This window comes from Vicugna pacos, chromosome 8 (assembly GCF_048564905.1).
Source record: "Vicugna pacos chromosome 8, VicPac4, whole genome shotgun sequence".
Taxonomy (NCBI): domain Eukaryota; kingdom Metazoa; phylum Chordata; class Mammalia; order Artiodactyla; family Camelidae; genus Vicugna; species Vicugna pacos.
The window spans coordinates 56,501,801-56,521,394 of NC_132994.1; the positions used below are offsets into that span (position 1 = coordinate 56,501,801).

At 40.7% G+C, this 19,594-nt stretch overlaps 1 protein-coding gene across 4 annotated transcripts; it reads left to right on the forward strand.

Moving 5' to 3' along the window:
- The first annotated feature begins 7,112 nt into the window (after nt 1-7,112).
- ABRACL (ABRA C-terminal like) lies at nt 7,113-19,115 on the forward strand. Of its 4 annotated transcripts, none has more exons than XM_072966323.1 (3): nt 7,113-7,508; nt 12,410-12,472; nt 18,537-19,115. In XM_072966323.1, exons 2-3 carry the CDS (start codon nt 12,412-12,414, stop codon nt 18,719-18,721), a joined length of 246 nt encoding a protein of 81 aa, XP_072822424.1. In that variant the 5' UTR covers nt 7,113-7,508; nt 12,410-12,411; the 3' UTR covers nt 18,722-19,115. The 4 variants fall into 4 exon arrangements, with proteins under 4 accessions (XP_072822424.1, XP_006197837.1, XP_072822423.1 ...); XM_006197775.4 differs by having other exon boundaries at nt 7,114-7,508; nt 12,406-12,472; XM_072966322.1 differs by lacking the exon at nt 7,113-7,508 and adding an exon at nt 7,724-7,779 and having other exon boundaries at nt 12,406-12,472.
- Nucleotides 19,116-19,594: the final 479 nt, after the last annotated feature.

Sequence of the window (19,594 nt, forward strand, 5' to 3'; positions counted from 1 at the left end):
TTAGACTAGAAATTACATTTCTGAGTGCCCACCCTGACACCTAACTCCACTGTGATCATCACAGCTGCCTTCCTGGCTGCTCTTTGCACGCAGTAGTTAGCCCCTCGTGGCGAGTTCACTGATCTTGAAATTTTAACTCTCAGTTGGCAATGCTGACCATTTGGCCCAGGCTCAATAAAGGATAATGTAGCCTCTCTTTTACTGGAGCTGCAACAAAGACCCAGGAAAAATCAAGTGGAAGAACTGAAAACCAAATGAAACAAATCTAGAAAAGAGAAGAGTGACATATGGTAAGGTGACCAGTTGCCCTAAATTGACTGGCCAATCCCAGATTTTACTGTTTTGATGAATCATTTTGGGGTGAGAATTTAGATTTCTTGTCAGAAAAGTAGGGGGCCTAGCCTAGAACAGAGGTGATTTATAAAATTTTTTGGTTGGTGTGTTGGGAGTGAGGGAAGAAATGCAAAAACTAAATAGTAGTTATCGTCTTATTAAGATTCTTAATAATTTTCCAAATATTGCTGATTTTTTAAACCACCTGTAACAGCTCTGTCCAATAGAACTTTCTAGGGAAATAGGAATGTTCTGTGCTATCCAATATGGTAGCCATTAAACACTGGTGGCAATTGAGCGCTTGAAATGAGGCTACATGACTAAGAATCTGAATTTTTTTTTTTTTCAAGGGCCAGCGAGAGCTCACCAGACGCCGCCGGAACCGCGACGCTTTCCAAGGCGCGGGCCCCTCTCTCGGGGGCGAACCCATTCCAGGGCGCCCTGCCCTTCAAGGAATCTGAATTTTTAATGTTATTTCATTTCAAATACTTTAAATGTAAATGAAAATAGCTGTAGGGGTTTAGTAGCTATTTGCTGTACAAGGCTTTATTTTTATTGTACTGTTGGCTACGGTAGACGGATTTTGGGGTGATTCCTCTCCCATGCCTCTTTTGTAGATAAAGAGGAGCCCTATGTATTGGACGTAGCGGACTTACCTGGGGGGTCATAATCAATTCAAACTGGGCCAATTAGACTTTCTTTTTCAAGAATCTGGAACTGAGCTACTGAAAGCCTGCATCTATTTGGTAATGGTGAGCTGAACAAGTAGGGCTGGTGCTAGAGAATGTGCCATGGACTCTCAAAGCCATATGCAACCTGAAGTTATGTTGGGGTGGAGACTAGAACATTTGCAGTGAAGAGGGGAGGGGGAAGAGAAGGACCCGGAGGAGAAGGGAAAGAGGGAAGAAATCACTTCAAATGAGTGACTGACATAATACCTGAGCTCTGTTGAACTCCATTGTTTCTAATTTGGATGTTAGAGAAGAGGAAAAGAAAGAAAGAAAGAAGGAGAAGGGAAAAACTGAAAAAAGTAAAGTAAGAAAAATCTTAATGTAAGTTCTAGAAATAATGGTGCTGCATATTGTCTAATAAGCAAGTTTAGAAGAGCCCTGTCTTCAGTTGACAAAGGTTCTTCACGTGGGAAGTTTGTTCTCTTTGATCACTTTTTGAGAAAGAGACATATAAGTCTCAGCACATAATGGTTTTCAGTAAATATTTGTTGAATGAATGAATGAACAGTGAGAAAATGAGGCACCTTCCCAGAGCAGTCATATCAACCCTTTTGTGCAATAGCTTTTTTTTTTACCCCAGCCAAATCATCTTTATTTGTCGCCTGCTTTGGTTTTTAATTATTGTTTATTTGTCTTGTCCTTCCATTTTTTTCTTAAAAAATTTTTAAAATTGATATAAATTCACACACCATAAAAGTTGCCATTTTAAAATGTACAGTTCAGCGGCTTTTACTGTATTCATGTGATTGTATGATCTTCATGACTATCTAGTTCCAGAGTATTTTTCATCATCAAAAAAGATCCCCATACCCATTAGCCCTTTTCTTTCCTCTTTCTAGTCTCTAGCAATCAAGAATCCATCTGCTTTTTGCTGCGGATTTGCCTGCTCTGGATGCACAACTCCTGGGTATAGAACTAGGAGTGAAATGCTAAGTCAAGGAATGTAAAATGTATTTATAACTTTTTGAGGAACTGCTAAACTCTTTTTTACAGAAGCTGTCGCCAGTCATTTGCATTCCCACCACTAATTCTGAGGGTTGTATTTTCTCTGCATCCTCACTAACACTTATTTCCCGTCTTTAAAAATTATAGCCATCCTACTGGTTGTGAAGTGGTATTTTACTGTGTTTTTAATTTGCATTTCCCTGGTGACAAATAATGTGGAGCTTCTTTTCCTGTCCTTATCGGCCATTTGTATTTCTCCTTTGGAGAAATGTCGCCAGTTTTAAATTGGATTATTAGTCTTTTCATGGTTGAGTTGTGAAAGTCTTTATGTTTTCTGGACGTGAGATCTTTGTCAGACATGATTTGCAAAAACTGTCTTCATTCTGTGGGTTACTTTTCACTTTCTGGATGGTGTCCTTTAAACCACAGACATTTTTAATTTTGGTAAAACCCAGTTTATCTATTTTTCTATTGGTTGCTTGTGCTTTTGGTGTCATACCTAAGAAAATGTTATTTAATCAAGGTCATGAAGATTTACACTTATGTCTTCTTCTGAGAGTTTTATAGTTTCTGCTCTTACATTTAGATCTTTGATCCATTTTAAGTTTTTTGGATATAATGTGATGTAGGGATCCAATTAACTTTTCCTTGTGCATATCCAGTGTCCCAGCACCATTGTTAAAAATACCATTCTCTCCCCATTGAATGGCCTTGGCTCTCTTGTCAAAACTCAACTGACCATAGATGAATGGGTTTATTACTGGACTGTCAATCATATTCCATTTTCTATACATCTTTTCTTATGCTAGTACCACTTGCTGTCGCTTTGTAGTAAGCTTTGAAATCAGAGAATATGAATACTCCAACTTTATTTTTCTTTTCCAAGACTGTTTTGGTTATTCTAGATCCCTTTCATTTCCATATGAATTTTAGGATCAATCTGTCAATTTCTGCAAAAAAGGATGTTAGAATTTTGATAGGGGTTGCACTGAATCTATAGATCACTTAGGGGAGTATTGCCACCTTTAAAATATTAACCCTTCCAGTCTATGAATTTAGGGTGTCTTTCCATTTATTTGGATTTAAAAAATTTTTTCTCTTAGTAATATTTTGTACAAGCGCATGTACCTCTTTAGTTAAACTTATTCCTACATATTTTATTCTTTTGATATTATTATAAATAGAATTGGTTTCTTAGTTTCATATTCAGATTGTCTATTGCTAGTACATAGAAAAATAGAAATATAATTGATTTTTATATATTATATCATATCCTGCAACCTTGCTGAACTGGCTTATTGGCTCTGTTAGCTTTTTTGTGGTCTCCTTAGCAGACATCCTTGTCTTGTTCCTGATCTTAGGGGGAATGCTTTCAGTCTTTCATCATTGGGTGCGATGTTAGCTGTGAGTTTTTGTATGTGCTTGTTGTCAGGTTGGGGGAATTCCCTTCTATTCCTAATCTGTTAGTGTTTTTAATCATGACAGGGTATTGGATTTTGTCAAATGCTTTTTCTAAGATGATCATATGGCGTTTCCCCTTTATTCTATTTTTATAGTGTATTACATTGATTAATTTCTTTTTGCTGAACCAATTTTGCAATCCTTGAATAAATCTCATTTACTCATGGTATATAATTCCCTTTTCCCATTGAAAATATTTTTATTTATCTGTTTCTACCAGGTACTGTCTTGGTGAGCAAAACAGACATCTGCCATTCCAGTTATAGTACTAGCAGTATATTGTAGGATGAACTGAAGCCAGGTGAGTCTGGTGGTAAAGGAACCATTATTTCTTGAGGGAACAGATTTTTTTTTTAATTGAGGCATAGTTGATTTACAATGTTGTGCTAGCTTCTGATGTACAGTGTAGTGATTCAGTTATATATATGTATATTCTATATGTATGTGAGTATATATACATATGTATTCTTTTTCATTGAGTGCATAGATTTTACTTTTACTTCTTTATATCACTCAGAGCACTCAAACAGTACTACAAATGGATCAAAAATTAGTGCACAAGATATGTAATAATCATTATTATTGCTATAATCACCAACATTAACATGAGCACAAGGTGATGACAATCTGAACTAGAATATAGATCCAAATGATAAATCTCATTTTAAGGAATAAGATAAAAATTAGAGACTGTTGGCCATAGGAGTTATTAAATTTTCTAACATTGTTAAATAATCCTTACATTCCTGGAATAAGCCTTGTTTGGTCAAGATCCTCTATTCTTTAATTTTTAAGAAAATGTTTTATTGAAAAAGAACATAGCCACGGGGGAAAAAATATTTATCTTAAATGGCCAGCTTGATGAAATTGCAAACTAAAACACCTGTGTAACCAGTACAACTCAAGAAGCAGAATGTTATCAGCACCCAATAAGGCTCCCCTCGTGCCCCATCTCACTTACTACTCCCCCCCAACCCAACAAGGATAATGACTACCCTAACTTCTAACACCACTAACTGGTTTTGTCTGCTTTTAAACCTTCATGTAAATGAATAGTAGGCTCATTTCACTCAACACTGCATTTATGAGATTTAGCCACATCATTCCATGTAGTTGTTGGTTTTTCCTTCTCCTTGGTGGATAATTTCCATTATATGAGTATGTCACAGTTTATTAACCCATTCTAATGTTATTGGGTATTTGAGTAGCTCTACTTTAGAAATATTACAAATAGTGCTGCCATGAATACTCAGTAACTATTTTGTACATGTCTCTATCTACTTTAGAAATATTACAAATAGTGCTGCCATGAATACTCAGTAACTATTTTGTACATATCTCTTTCTGTTGGTATATACTTAAGATAGAATTGCTGTCCTAAAGATCCTTTATAAAGATTTTTTTCTATTCATTATAAGGCGGACAGTTATATTTTTAAAGAAACCTTTAAATATGTTATTATTCTCCTCAGGGAACATGTAACTTCTTAAGTAAAAGTATTAGCCTGTATGTCATGCCTTATTTTGGGAATTATCTGTAGCTACACCAACCAGTACAGTAGTCATTAGCCACAGAAAGCTATTGAGCATCTGAAATGTGTTCCAAGTGTAAAATACATGATAGCCTTTGAAGATTTAGTACAAAACAAAGAATGTATATCTCAATAATTTTAAAATATTCATTATAAGTCATAGTGATAGTAGTTTAGATATACTGGGTGAAATCGAACATATTAAATTTAATTTCATATTTCTTTTTTTTTAATGTGGCTCCTAGAAAATTTTAAATTACAGAACTGGCTCACAATCATATTTCCATTGAATAGTGCTGGTCTATACTATGTAATTAAATAAATGGATAAAGATTGTCTTACAATTTTATATGTACATTACTGAAAGTTTTTTGACAAAGATCATGCTTTAAGCAACTTTGTACCCTCCAGTACTGATGCATTGTTGCTGGTGCATGCTTGATAGTTAATAAATACTTCTTAACTGTTCACTAAACTTTATCTTCTATTTTTTTTTTTAGGTTAAAAATATTCCTAAAAGAACAGGAAAAGATGATGGCAAAAGTGAATGGAAACTGAAAGAATAGGAATTGGGTATGAAAAATATTACTTAGCAAAATTTTGATATTCTTTCATCCAAAACAATGTTCTTGAATTATAATTCTTTATAGATTAACATGAAGTTTATATTATGCTTAGTGCAGCATGTGTATAAATGAAGTATTTTTAGAGTGAGTCCATTTTTATATTAACAAGAGCTTTTACTTGCTTAAAGTAATCTATTTCTTTTCTTCTTTTTCTTTTCTGCCCATTGGCAGAGTACTATGAAACACTAGTTAGTTATAAAGAAGTGGCACACTACAGATTGATTATTCATTTCATTAGATACCATCTGAATGAAAAATTGTGATCACTGCTGCAAGCCAAAGTAGCCACATCCTGCCTAGAGAATTGCTAGATATGATCGTTTTCTTGAATAATTTTTGCATTATGTAGCCTTTGAAAGATATTACCTCTTAGCTTTCTTTTAGTGAGAAAAAGACCTCAAAAGGACCTTGGAATAACCTTAAACTTCATGAGAAAACTTGACGAATCAGATCTTTGTTGAAGAGTAATCTTTTGGTGCTAGGAAACAGAGACTCATTTAAAGTCACACCCAAAGTGACAGGTGTTTACTGTGAAAGGGTAACAACTAAACCACTGTTTGGGAAGTAGCTGGATCCAGTGCAGCTCTAGTCACCTGGATACTCATATCTTCTGGGGGAGCAAGTCTTTGTTGTGCTTAATGTATCACTGGGTCTCAGCTTCCCTTCGAGTCACTTCTACCACTTCGTCCCCACCCACTTTCTACTTCATCCTTGGTGTTTCCTTACTCCAGTGCTTTGCTCTGTGAAGTCCCACTTTCCCTACTGTTGCCTCAAGCCCTGTCAGCTTCAGCCTTTCTATCCCGTGGCTCATTCTCTGTATTCTCCCCTTTCAATTTCCAAGGGAGAATCTGATTGGCTCACCTAATGACCTGAGTCCCTGTTTGGTGAGGACTGTTTGTACCAGGTCACCTCCTAGGGTGATGGCCAGTTTATGGACTCTGTCTCTTGGGTCACATGACTACTCTTAATCCAATCAGCTCCGGGGTGGGGCTGGGGACTTCTAGGGCAGTTATTTGTAAGACCTTTGTCCTAGGAATAGTTTGGGTCAGTTCTTTCAGCAGGGCCTCTGTTTCCTTTTTGATGGGACTGCAGGTACAGTAAGCATATCACATGCGCGCGCGCGCACACACACACACACACACACACACACACTGGTTAAAACAACAGTGACTGAAATAAAGGATGTATGAATGAAATGATTGGATTATGCGGTTAAATGTACGGAGTAATGAATGACGATGGGAAGAAATCTATATCGACCCACTGTCAAGAATTAAATTTGTCCAAATAAAGTTTCTTTGCAGTAGGACAAATTGGTTTTCAAAAATGCATTTTCTTTTGCCAATCAGACCATCCTGCTGTCAAGTCTGTAGTTTTCTGAGCGCCCCTGCTTCTCGTTTTACAGAATCAACGTCACGTTCCTCCTAAGAGACCTCAGCATTTGGCAGGTTGGGGGCGCTTTATTTCTGACGTTAGGAGTCCCTGGCAGGAAGTCAACGTCCAGGATCAGATGTGGGGGACGGGATCCGAGGCTCCTAGTGGCGCGGAGGAAAGGTGGTGGTAATCGAAGCCCTGGGTGCGTTTTCCTAGAAGCCTCCAGCGCTCCGCCACCTGTCTGGAGTCGGCCACCTTCTCGGGCGTCTCCTCTCCTGAGTTTCCTCCTCATAGGCTTGTCCCTGGAGTGTGGGCGGCCCCATTCCTGAGCGCTTAAACTCTCACTGCTCCCCCCTCCCGCCCCTTCCTCCTCCTGCACACCAGCCTTTCTCTTTGCCTCAGTCACTTCCTTCCTCAGCCTCTTCCTCCCCAGTGTATTGAAGAAGATAACCAGTGCAGATCGACGCTGCCCTAGTTTTTCCTCGGAAAAGAAAAGAAGCCGGAGAGGTGAGTGATTGCCCTGGGAAGATGTGGCCAGGTATAATGGATGGACGTGGGTAGCGGGTGGAAGCCAAGCAGCTGGGGGAATGGTGGGCGGCGGATGGAGAGCCGGGACGCGGAGCCCTCTAAGGCACTTAGAGGTTATAACTAGGACCGGGTTGAGCTGGAGCGGGGAACCGGGTGGGCGCGCCGCCGCACCCCGCCTCTCCATCAGACTTCCGCACTGGGCTCACGTGACCTTTTGCCGGCGGGGGCGGACGGGGCAGCGAGCTGTGCGGTAAAGATTTTTTTTTTTTTTTTAACCACGGAGCAATGTGTCCGCTTTGCACTTGGGGAGCCAGTTCCACAAGACTGGTAGGGGACGGGCTAGGGGTGAGGGGATAGGCTCCCCTGTGTCTTAAGGGCAGCGGACTATGCAGCGCGCGAGGCGGGTGCAGATCTCTACGCCCCCGGCTATATGTGCGGGGTGGGTGGTAGTGAGGGGACACTAGCGACTTGGGGAGCCCCGGGCGAGGTCCATTTTCGTCTCCCTGTTAGGGCGCTTCCTTTTGGGGCGCGCCGGGGCGCATCGACCACCGGGGAGCACGAGCCGGCAGCGCTGGCAACGGACTTGCGGAGACAAAGGCTTCCGGGATGCCGCCCTTCCCGGGGAGGCCGCCCCGGCGCCCGCCGTGCGCCCCGGAGCAGGGGCCGAACCCCGTGCTCCCCAACTCTGCACTGGTACGGGTGGTGACCATGTGGTGGCCTGCTGGGCACTGGGTCTTGGAACCCCTTCCGGGCCACCTACCAAACTTGGCGCAGGGATGACCAAATATGGAGTGTGTGCGCGCCAGCGAGGAGGCAGGAAGGAACCCAGTCATCCTCTGACCTGCATCTGCTGCTGGTCGGGGATTTGCAAAGGAGGGCTGGAAAACAGTGGCGGGCCCTTGTATGGAGAGGTGGCTCCTGATCCCCAGATGGTCCCACTCCAGTAGGCTTACTCCTTCACGTTAGAAAATCTCCAGGTATTGCCTCCAAACTTAAAACAAACAACCCAAACCAACCAACCAGAGAAACAAAAGCTATTAAGAGGGTCCTTAAACATATTCGTACGTGCATATTGATGGTGGAGCATTTCAGCATATGGCCCAATCCTCCCACATTCCACTTCCTTTGTGATTCCCACGCACAATGCCTAATTGGATTCTGTCACAATTAGGGGGCTCGACTAGCATCTGCCATCGCCTTCCCCGGAGCCTCCCATTGAGGGGCTCTTTCTTTCCCTTAGACTTGCTCTGCCCGGGGGCTCACCTCATTGTTCTTGATCTTGCTGCCTAACACCCATCTCAGGCTTCTGTCCTTATAAAATGCCATGGGCCTCCCAAGGATTGTGCAACAATGAGTAGTTTATACTCCTTTGTCCTCATTAAATAAAGAAAGAAACCATGCCAAATTATGTATGCGAGCAATAGTTTCTAAGCCTGTTAATTTCCTACTTGGAAGGGTCTGTGCAGGGAGCCTTTCTTGCTTTGTAAGAGTTCTGCCTTCGTAAGTACTCAGCATGCATTGTTTCACACAAATACAACTTACTGTTATATTTAGTGCAGTTTGCATGATACCCAGCATAGAAAAAGAGAGAGAGAAGCAGAGTGATGCAGTAGAGACAGCATTTAGCTGTAGGAAGCTCCTCTGAGTCAGTTTCATCATCTGGAAAATGGGGGTAGATAATACTTGGCAAGGTCCTTAGGTTTACATGAATTAACACAGGTAAGGAGTCTCAGGTGTAATTAATGACAAAGAAGTTCTGATTGCCTCCCCTTAAAATTGGATGAACACACAGCTGCTTAATATGATGTAGGTATTCATACTACATAATAGTGGGGTTTCCTCTTGGAGTCTCATTATTAAAGGAGAACTGGGCTGGTGTGTGTGGCTGGTGGTGGGTGGAAGGCATGGAGAACGATGTGAAAGAGACAAATGTTCAGAGTGGGAGGAAATCAAAGAATCTGAGAACTAGAAAGGACTGTAATCCCCTTGAATATTTTCCTTTCTCTTTTGATTTCCAGTGTGGGCTAATTTCTTCATCAACCCTCACAAATCCATACTATTTCTGCAAACTTTCTTCATTGTTAGGCTGTTTTAATTGTTAGAGAAATTTTTTCTCATATGACTTCTAAATCTGCCTTTCTGTTCCATTTATCCATCCTACCTGCAACACAAAACAAGACTAGTCACATAAGTACATAAAAGGAGCTTTAATTAAAAAAAAAATAGCAGGTGTTCTCTAGGGTAACTTTAAAAGTCAAGATTCTTTAGAATGCAAGTGACAGGAACTTTATCAAACCAGCACAAGCAAAACCAGGAAAGATTGATTGGCTCCTGTAACTGGAAAGTCCAAGGTCATCTACAGGCTTAATCATTGTTATGTGGGTGGATTTTTATTTGTGTTAGCTTTATTCCTGGCAGGCTTTTTTCACGTGGTAGCATTTACATAGGGGCCATAAACTTACATCTTAGAACCCGGTAGGGCAATGTTGTTTTACTCGTAGTCCTGGCAGAATTCCTGGGCTGAACCCATTGTTCAGGATGGGGTCACCTAGCGTATGCCTCAAACCAGTTATCCTGACTTTGAACCACTCCTGGAATCCAGGGTGAGGCTCTATCCAAGATACATGGGTTTAAAGCAGGGAAGAAAAGGCTCTATTCAAACAAGAATTAGACTTCTGGTGCCAGAAGACAGAATGGGTCCTGAGCAGGGAAATATGACAGCTGTTCACCGCACTGACATTGACAGGTTTTTTTGTTTTTTGTTTTGTTTGTTTTTTACCATTATTCTCATGCTGTGTCTTTGAGTGTGTCCTCTGGGTATATTTTAGCTTTTTAGTGCCTCTCTTAAACTGTGTCTTGAATTAAGTATAATTTTATAAATATAATTTCATCAATATAAGGTTCCTACATTTGGAGACTATAATTCTTGTTATTGGATTTGATGTAGATGCATTAATCTAAGAATCTTCTTAAATTATGAGATTTACCCAAAAGTGTAGCAGATGCTGCTTTTAATCATTAATTGATAGAAATCTGGGGTCCCAATCAATATCATTTAAACACAGATGTAATTCTTGTTTTTTAAAAGCTACCAAGAATTAGTTACAATCTGTCTGAATGTTTCTTCCAAATCATCACCCCAAAGTAAACCATTCACACTATTCCACCCTTTTAGTCCCTTATTTTATTTGTAAAACTTACGATTTCAGGCTGACTGAATTGATGCCTCTTCTGCCCAGCTGCTCATACTTTGTGATCCTCATGTGGCTGTTTTCACTGTAAATTATTGTCTTCCTGTGGAAACATCCTTCTTTCTTTACTTCTTTACTTCTTTGACCCAACAGAGTTGGGGTTCTCTCCTCCACGTCTACCTGCTCTTTCCTATTTCTTGCTGGTGTTTCTCTCCTTCCATTTTCTGTGTGTTTGCCAGGCCCCTTTACCTTCCCTGTTCTGTCTCTGAGTGTGCTTCCTCCCTCCCAGAGTGCCTCTCTGTTCCTCACTGAAATCAGCAGCTCCATGGTAACAACTCCCACAGGTGTGGGTCCATCCCCTCTCATGTCTCTGCTCATTATTCAGTCTGCAAACCAATTATTTATTGAATTCCAGCTCTTGGTGCCAGATATGATTCAGCAGTGAGCATAACACTAGAGGAGTTCACTGTCTAGTGGTTAAAGCCGAGAAACTGGTCATTACGATCAAGTGAAATGAAGAGGGTGCACGATGCTGTGGTAACACACATGGGGGTGCTCTCCTACACCAGGGTTTCAGGGAAGGCTTCCTGGAGGAGGTGATGTCTCACCTCGGACTGGATGTGTGGAAGTTAGCCCCAAGAAAGAGGACTAGCTGGAGCCCATGTTGAAGAAGAAAGAGTATGTGTAAAGGCTGGAGGTGCGTGAGGGGCATCTGAGGAATAAAAAGAAGTCCCAGGTAGCTGCCACCTGGAATTCAAGGGGGTGGATTTGAGGTGGCTGGAATGGTGGGCAGAATCCAGCCTGTGGAGGACTAGGGAGCCAAGGGAAGTCTCACAGCTCCTGTCAGTCCTGGACTCCTCCTTAACCAAAGATGAACAGTCTTCACCACAAGCTCTCCATTGCAGTCAGGTTGAAGGGGCGCTGCTGGGGAAAGACATTATGCCCCTGTGTGTGACCCAGAAGTCATCATGGCACTGACCCGATGGTTTTAAAATTGCCTCGTGGATCCGCCTTCCTCACTAGACCACAGGTTCCCAGAGCCAGGGGATTGTGTTGGTTTATCTCGGTACCTCCAGCTCCTGGCTTAGGGCTTGCCCAAAGTGTGCTGCGGTTTTTTTGGTTTTGGTTTTGGTTTCGGTTTTGGTTTCTGTGCTTTTGTAAATGCTCTCCCCTATGCCTGGAACATCCTTCCCCAACTGTCTACCTGCCAATCCTCCTCAGTGACCTCCATGAAACCTTCAGTGGCTTCCTTCTTGCTTCCTTACTGCCTTGGACCCACACTCAAAAGAGTGTTTGTCACATTGTTACTCATTCCAGGCCTTTCTCTGCTTCTCGAAGGTGAGTTCCCTGAGGGCAGGTCCTGTGTCACCTACCTTTGTATTTTTGGCACTTAGCAGAGCATGGGCTTAGAGTTAACAGTGGTGCAAGGAGAATGGCTTTATTCTTCCCAATTGTCTGTGTAGCGTAAGGGTGGGGTCACCCCGAGGGGCAGTTATAAAGACAGGGGGAAAAATGGAAGTACTCTTGAGCCAGGTACATCATGCAAGTATTTTAGGAAGAGGGACTTGGTAAATTAATAGTGACAAATACCACATAAAAAAAAGAAAGGGCCCTTGGATTTGGCAAGATGTGCTTAGTGGAATGTAGAGATTGTAATAATCCAGATTTATTTTTTTCTCCCCCAGGCAGCAATGAATGTGGATCACGAGGTTAACCTCTTAGTGGAGGAAATTCATCGTCTGGGTTCAAAGAGTAAGTATTATAACACAGATACAGTATTTCTTCTGAGTTTGCCTTGGAGCAGGAAGGACTGACTGTTTTGGTAAAAGCCTATGAGGGGTCATCTGGGGCTTCAGAATCCGTTGTGGCAGCTCTGCCGTCAGCCCCAGGCGATAACCGCCCTCAGTCAGGAAGAGCCCTTGGGGCACTGTGATTCTGATACAAAGAATGGTGGAGATTTTCATTATCCTTTGAATGGAAAGAAAATCGCTGTGCTTCTTTAATCTGGCTGCATTGAAATCCTGTTCAAATTTCTATTTGTCACGCTATTAAAATTAATATTTTCTGCTTTACCCTGCCACCATTTTGCAAATTTCCTAATGACTAGGGACTCAGGTTAAAACTGTAATAAATTATCTTTATTTTCTCCAAATTCTTGAGTTTTGTCTAATCAGGTATTTATGTACATAAAACTAAAAGAACTCATCCTTCAGCTAGGTTTCTTTTAAAGTCAGCTTTTCCCTCAGCAGCATATAAGCAGCTACCATAAAACTGGTGACACGTGAAATTGGTAGTATTAGTGTCCTTCTCCTAAGGTGTAATGAAAGGAACTATTATGCTTGTAGCTGTAGGTATTCGGTACATTTCAGACCAGCCCTGCAAGATTTTGGGGAGCATTTTGAAAATTGTAAAAGTAATAGACATATTCAGCAACAACTAGGAGTAATAGAACCCAAAGTTTTAAAATTACATCATATGAGTGAAAAACAACTTTTAAAAGTACCTTGTAAGAGTTGTCATTATAGCTTGATTCTTCTTATAGCTCTGTCTACTTATGAATCACAAATCATTCGAAATAATGAGATACTTTGAAAGTTCAATTAAACCATTAGTATCAAATGCTCCGTGTTAGTTTTCTATTGCATATGTAACATTGCTACAGGCTTTGGGACATAAAACAACACGTTTAATATCTTAATGGTTATGTAGGTAAGGAGTCTGTCTTAGTCTGTTTTGCTGCTATAATAAAATACCTTAGACTGAGTGGGTTACAAACAACAAAAATTTATTGCCTATGGTTCTGGAGACTGGAAGTCTGAGATCAGGGTGCTCTCATGGTCAAGTTGGAGTTCTCTTCTGGGTCTTCTTGTATCCTCATGTGGTAAAAAGGACTAGGGATCTCTTTATAGCCTTTTTATCTATCTGTCTGTCTGTCTGTCTATCTATCTATCTATCTATTACTATGGTTATATTGGCTTATAACATTGTATAAGTTTCATGTGATACCTTCAGCATGCTCACCACCAAAAATTTAGTTTCCACCATCACCATACAGTTGGTCCCCTTTATCCACTTCCCCGTCTCCCCCCGCCCTCCATCCCTCCTGTATCAACACGTTTGTTTTGATTTGGTTTGGTTTGTTCTTGTATTTGGGGGGTTTAATTTGTTTTTGAAATTCCACATCTGAGTGAAATCATATGGTATTTGTCTTTCTCTGACGTATTTCACTTAGCATAATGTCCTCAAGGTACATCCATGTTGTCACAAACGGCAAGGTTTTGTCCTTTTATGACTGATGAAACCTTGCAGCCTCTTTTATAGGGCATTAATCCTTCTGACTCCTGACCTTACATCCTTACATCCCCACGACTTTAGCACCTCCCGAAGGCCCCACCTGCTGATATCATCACCTTGCAGGATTAGGATGTCACCATATGAATTTTAGAAGGACACAGCCATTCAGACCAGAGCAGAGTCTGATAAAAGTCTTCTGGGCTAAACTCAAGTTGTTGGCAGGGTGTGTGCCTTTCTGGAGGCTGTAGAGAATCTGTTTCCTAGCCTTTGTCTAGCTTTCAGAGGCAGTCTGCATTCCTCGTCTCATGGCTCCCTTCCTCCATCCTCAAAGCCAGGAACAGCTGGTTGAGTCCTTGCATTGCATCACTCTGATCACACAAGGGAACAGTCTTTCCTAACCCTGTTCTTCCCCCACCCACTTCACCATATCCACGGGATGGAAGTTTAGTGAGTCTTATTTCGATAGTGATGCCCCTATCTGTTCCCCTCATTTCTGTGTTCTCAGTGTCTCCTTGAGCTCTGTGAGGTCATGTCACTCTTGGGAGTAGTACTTATGTCTGTATTGTTGAAGATATTAAAGGTGCACTTCCAAAGATGTGTAGGACTTTCGTCTCTCGTAGTCCTTTCTCCATGTCACCTGCATGTTTATTGGCCAGTCAATTGCATTTAAAAGCCTAAACTCTGTATCCCTAGCACGGTGTTATTCTACTAAGGCAAACTGAACCTGCACTTCAAAAGGAGCAGCTTTATGAACTAGATGACTATAAAGTAATTATCGTAACTTCTGCAAGGATGAAAATATTTTGAACATCGCAGCTTCACCAGGCTTCCTTGACCTTCCTGTTTCCGGTCATGGATGACTTACTGAGTTGGAAACCATCTAAGGGGATATGTTATCTACTAACAGGTTATGGTTAATATTTACATTGTGTCTAGAATAAGGCTGACTAATCTGAATTATGATTTAGGTTTATCATGTGAAGACTAATCTAAATATGATGTATTAGGTGAAGTTGGAAATTGATGAATTTAATTTCATCTGCTTCTTTTAAAATAAAGTTCTTTATAGTCTCTCATTTTTCATTCAGCAGGAAATAATTAAATAAATAAAGATTATCTGGAGATTTGAATTCTTCCATTCAATGACTATTTCTTGAGTGCTGCCTTTGTGCTCAAGTGCTGGAGATGAGAAATTAAATAAATTCCCTCTCAGCCCTTGTGGGCCTCTAGGTAGTGAGAAGACATAGTCTGGAAGCATGTGTTGGGAAGTGGTTTAAGAGCATGTGCTCCAGAATCAGGCTCCGGGAGTGAATCTCAGCTCCTCCACATACTTGCTGTGTGACTTGGGGCATATTTCTAAACTTTTCTGTGCCTTGTTTTCCTTATTCATATAACCATAATACTCTGTATCAGTGAGTATTGAAGACACTTGTTTTTTCACAGTTTAAAATCTCTAAAATAAGGATGTATTTTATAATGCATGGCATGCTATAGTTGAATTGGCAGTTTAATGGGAACATAAAATAATGGTGCTTCTTGCAATCAATTGTGTCTTATCTTTGACAAAATGGTTAAGTGAGTTTTAATGACTGTGAAATGCATTGAACAGTTCTAAGAACATAGCAAGTACTCAATAAATGTTAGCTATTATTACTGTAATTGGTGGTGGGTGCTTGGATTGATAGATACTCAATTTTATAAGAAAACTATTAACCCGTTGAAGGAATCATAGAGGACTTCTTAGAAAAGGTGACACAAGCCCATTTTTGAAGAAAAAGGAATTTAGCTAGAAATGAGGGTCTAGGATGCTGGGCAGATGGCTCCACATGGGCAAAGTTGCCAGGGCAGGTGACTCTCGTCACCTTGGGTAACAGCAAGTCGCTCATTTTGTCTGGATCACAGGGTGCACAGAAGGGTCTGGCAGGAGACCATGTGAGTGGTAAGTGCAAGGGCCAGCAGACAGAGCATCTTATCTGTGAGGCCATGGACTTCACTTCATTTTGAAGGTGATAGGGAGCCACTGAAAGATTAAAGTAGAAAAATGTCAATTAAGTTTGCATCTTATGGAGTTTCTTCCACATTTTTTATTCTGCATCAGTGTGGAGGATGTATTGCAAGGAAAAATGGAGGAAGGGAGGTGCGGGGTCCACGGAGAGGAGAGGCTGGAGCAACAGAAGATACAAAGAAGGTGGCATCACCTAGACATTTGTCAGATTGAAGGGTGAGTGGGCAGAACTCCAAGATTCCAGCCAGGTTTCAGCCTTTGGTGCCTTTTAAAAACTTAACCTAAATTGACAGTTTACCATAGGCTGGCGAAGGATTTTTACCTTTATTTTATCTTTTAATCTTGCCAACAACCTTGAGAGAGGTGTTTTTACCCTCGTTTTATGGACGAAGTAACCATAGCTCCAAGAGCTTGAAGGACCTGCCAGGTTACCAGCAGCTCCAATTATTCCTGTAGTCAGTGGAAGATTCTCACTGCAGACAGAGGATCCTGCTGCTAGAAGTTTAAAAATCGAAGACATACATCTTTGCTTTCCAGGCCAAGTGTGGTCAAATTCTCTGCTTTCATTTACAAACTTATTTCCTCCCTCTCCTCTTCCAGAGTTAACTTGAGGTGAGTACGTTAGTCTCTCTAGTTGCTGTTCCCCTGGACACTTACTTGTTTCACCTGTGCCTGTGGCTGGGCACATTCCCCCATTTGTCTCACCTGTAGTTGAACCAATGATCACAGATCAAGTGCTCAGAGTGTGCCGGGCACTGTGCTGTGTGCTTTAGAAGTGGGTCCCCAGCCACACTGTGCGGGAGGTATGAGGATCCCCATTTTACAGATGAGGACACTGAGGCTTAGGGAGCTTAAGCAAGTTCCCAAGGCCAAACAACTAGCAGATGGGCAAACTTTCAACTGAGGACTGTCAGGTTTTCAAAAGAAGCTTTGTGTGATACTCCTTTTGAAGCCTAAAACAGGCACCACCTCCTTCACAAAGTCCTCCCTTACCATTCTAGCCCGAAGTCACCTTGCTCTTGACGTCCAATCACCTACTGCTTTGTACTGTTGCTTTACTTGTAAGTTTCTTGTTTCCTCGTGGGAACTGAAGCCATTTCTTTGATAGCTAGAAAGTGATTCTGTACTTCCTTCTCTCTGCCTCTAGTGCCCAGCACAGCACTGCTCTCACGGTAGGAGGTTACAAAGCCTCCCCTTGGAAGTTCTAGCAGGGGAGTGCAGGAACTCAGAAGCCCTTCTCACTGTGACACCCATCTTCTTGACAGGGGGTGCAGCTTTGGGAGGGAAGAACTTGGAGCAGCAGTAGGAAGGGGTCAGGTGTTCAGCCAGGTAGATCTAAGCAGTCAGTCCACAGTGGGGAGGTGTCCTCAATTACCCTTATCTTCGAGATTTCAGTTGATTGACTTTTAACCAGAGATCCACCTTTTGTTTACCTTAAAAAAAAAGACTATTATTTTTTAAAGAGCAGTTCTAGATTTACAATAAAACTGAGAGGAAGGCACAGAGATTTCCCATATACCCCCTGCCTCTTCACCTGCACAGTCTCCCCTATTGTCAACATCACCCACCAGAGTGGTGCCTTTGTTACAATTGATGACTCTACACTGACACATTATTATCACCCTGAGGCCATCGTTTACATTAACATTTCACTCTTGGTGGTGTACCTCCTGTGGGTTTGGACTAATGTGTAATGACATGTCTCCATCATTTTATAGTGTCATACAGAATATCTTCATCGCTTTAAAAATTGTGTTCTGCCTGTTCATTTTCCCCTATTCCTAATCACTGAAAACCACTGATCTTTTCACTTAGTTTTCTTTTTCCATAGTTTTGCCTATTCTAGAATATCCCGTAGTTGGAATCATACAGTGCGTAGGTTTTTCAGATTGCTTTCTTTCACTTAGTAATATGTATTTAAGGTTCCTCCATGTCTTTTCATGGCTTAATAGCTCATTTCTTTTTAGTGTTTGCCTTAATTTTTAACATCTTTATTAAAACTGGCCCTCAAACTAGATACTCTTGGGATCCTTGTAAATACAGATTTCTTAATTTTTAAGGTTACCACTCCCGTCCTGGTGTTCTGAGCATGTTCAGAACACACTTAGAGAAACACTGCTCCTGACCTGGGGTTTCTCTTGTGTTTATTATTTTTATTGATTCAACAACTTACATAACAATTAGAAAATTGAACTTTAGACAGAGGAATTGTCCACTGTAGAGATACTATATTGGTTCTTTTCTACTTTTTGTCCAGATGATACTAAGGCTAGGAGACATACAACACACTGCTTTTATTCTATCACTTTTTGAATCTGGCAAGACGCTGCATTGAATTTTTGACTATAAACTGTTAAATTGTAATCTTGGTTAACCTATAATTAGAAGTTTATTGTAAAATGGCTATTACTCAATAAAAAATGTTAAAAAAAGTTTATTAAAGATTATGTCTGTCTGCTGTACATGGCAGCAAGAAACAGACTTTGCATTGACTAACGTTGTGTTTTCTCAAATTAGATGCTGATGGAAAACTAAGTGTGAAATTTGGGGTCCTCTTCCAAGATGACAAATGTGCCAACCTCTTTGAAGCATTGGTAGGAACCCTCAAAGCTGCAAAACGAAGGAAGATTATTACGTATGCAGGAGAGCTGCTTTTGCAAGGTGTTCATGATGATGTTGACATTGTATTGCTGCAAGATTAATGTGGTTTGCATAGCTTTGTTTATTATTTTTGTGTGTGTGTTTCTGATAAACTGGAATGTTAAGTCAAAGGACAAACATTTGAGCATACTTAATGTATTTTTATAGAACTTTGTAAACAAACGGGGACTCATATTTTACAAGTCTGTCCTTTTTTATATCTTGAGAGCAAATTTATGTATTACACTGTAAAATAAAACCCATTATTTTTCTCAGGAATCTGGTTGGAAAATGTAGGCAGTGAGGCTTTTTTGGTTGGGGTGAGAGTGTTTCATAAATCATTCTTAGACAGTTTCTACAGATATTTGACATTCTGTGAAATCAAGAAGCAAACTTGAAAGACCAGTTCCCACAAGGAATATTATAATCTTTATGTAATAAAAACATGTAACTCTCCTCAAGTTGCCTTATTACCTTATTTCGTCATTTAAGAGTTTTGTGCCTCTTAAAATCCATTTTTTTGTGTTAAGATTAGGTAACTGCAGAAAAAGTTACCTTAATTTGAAGAAAAATTCTCTTAAGAACCATAGAACTTAAAAAGTAGGGGTGGTTAGTGTTATGATTGTGCCCTATTAAAAAATATTTGATTTTGATGCCTGCGATGTGCTTACTGCTAGGTGAGGGGACATGACAAAAAAAAAGGTAACCTAAAAACTTTACTTTCTAAATGACAGACCTGAAACAATACAGGATTATCTGTGATTATATGTTGCATCTTGTAGTATAGAATTGAAAACGATACAGAAGCTTAAGGAAGATAAAACCAGTGAAAGATATGATGGTTGGAAAAGGTATAGAGGAGGCAGAATTTGCCAGATTGGAGCTGACTAAGTCCAGAGGGAAAAGGAGGGATTGGGTGAGGGTGATGACTCAAG

Bases quoted from the DNA above. Each gene is read 5' to 3' on its own strand.
- ABRACL (XM_072966323.1), top strand. From the start codon at position 12,412: ATGAATGTGGATCACGAGGTTAACCTCTTAGTGGAGGAAATTCATCGT. The intron at 12,473-18,536 runs GTAAGTATTATA...TTCTCAAATTAG, and splicing joins TCATCGTCTGGGTTCAAAGA to ATGCTGATGGAAAACTAAGT.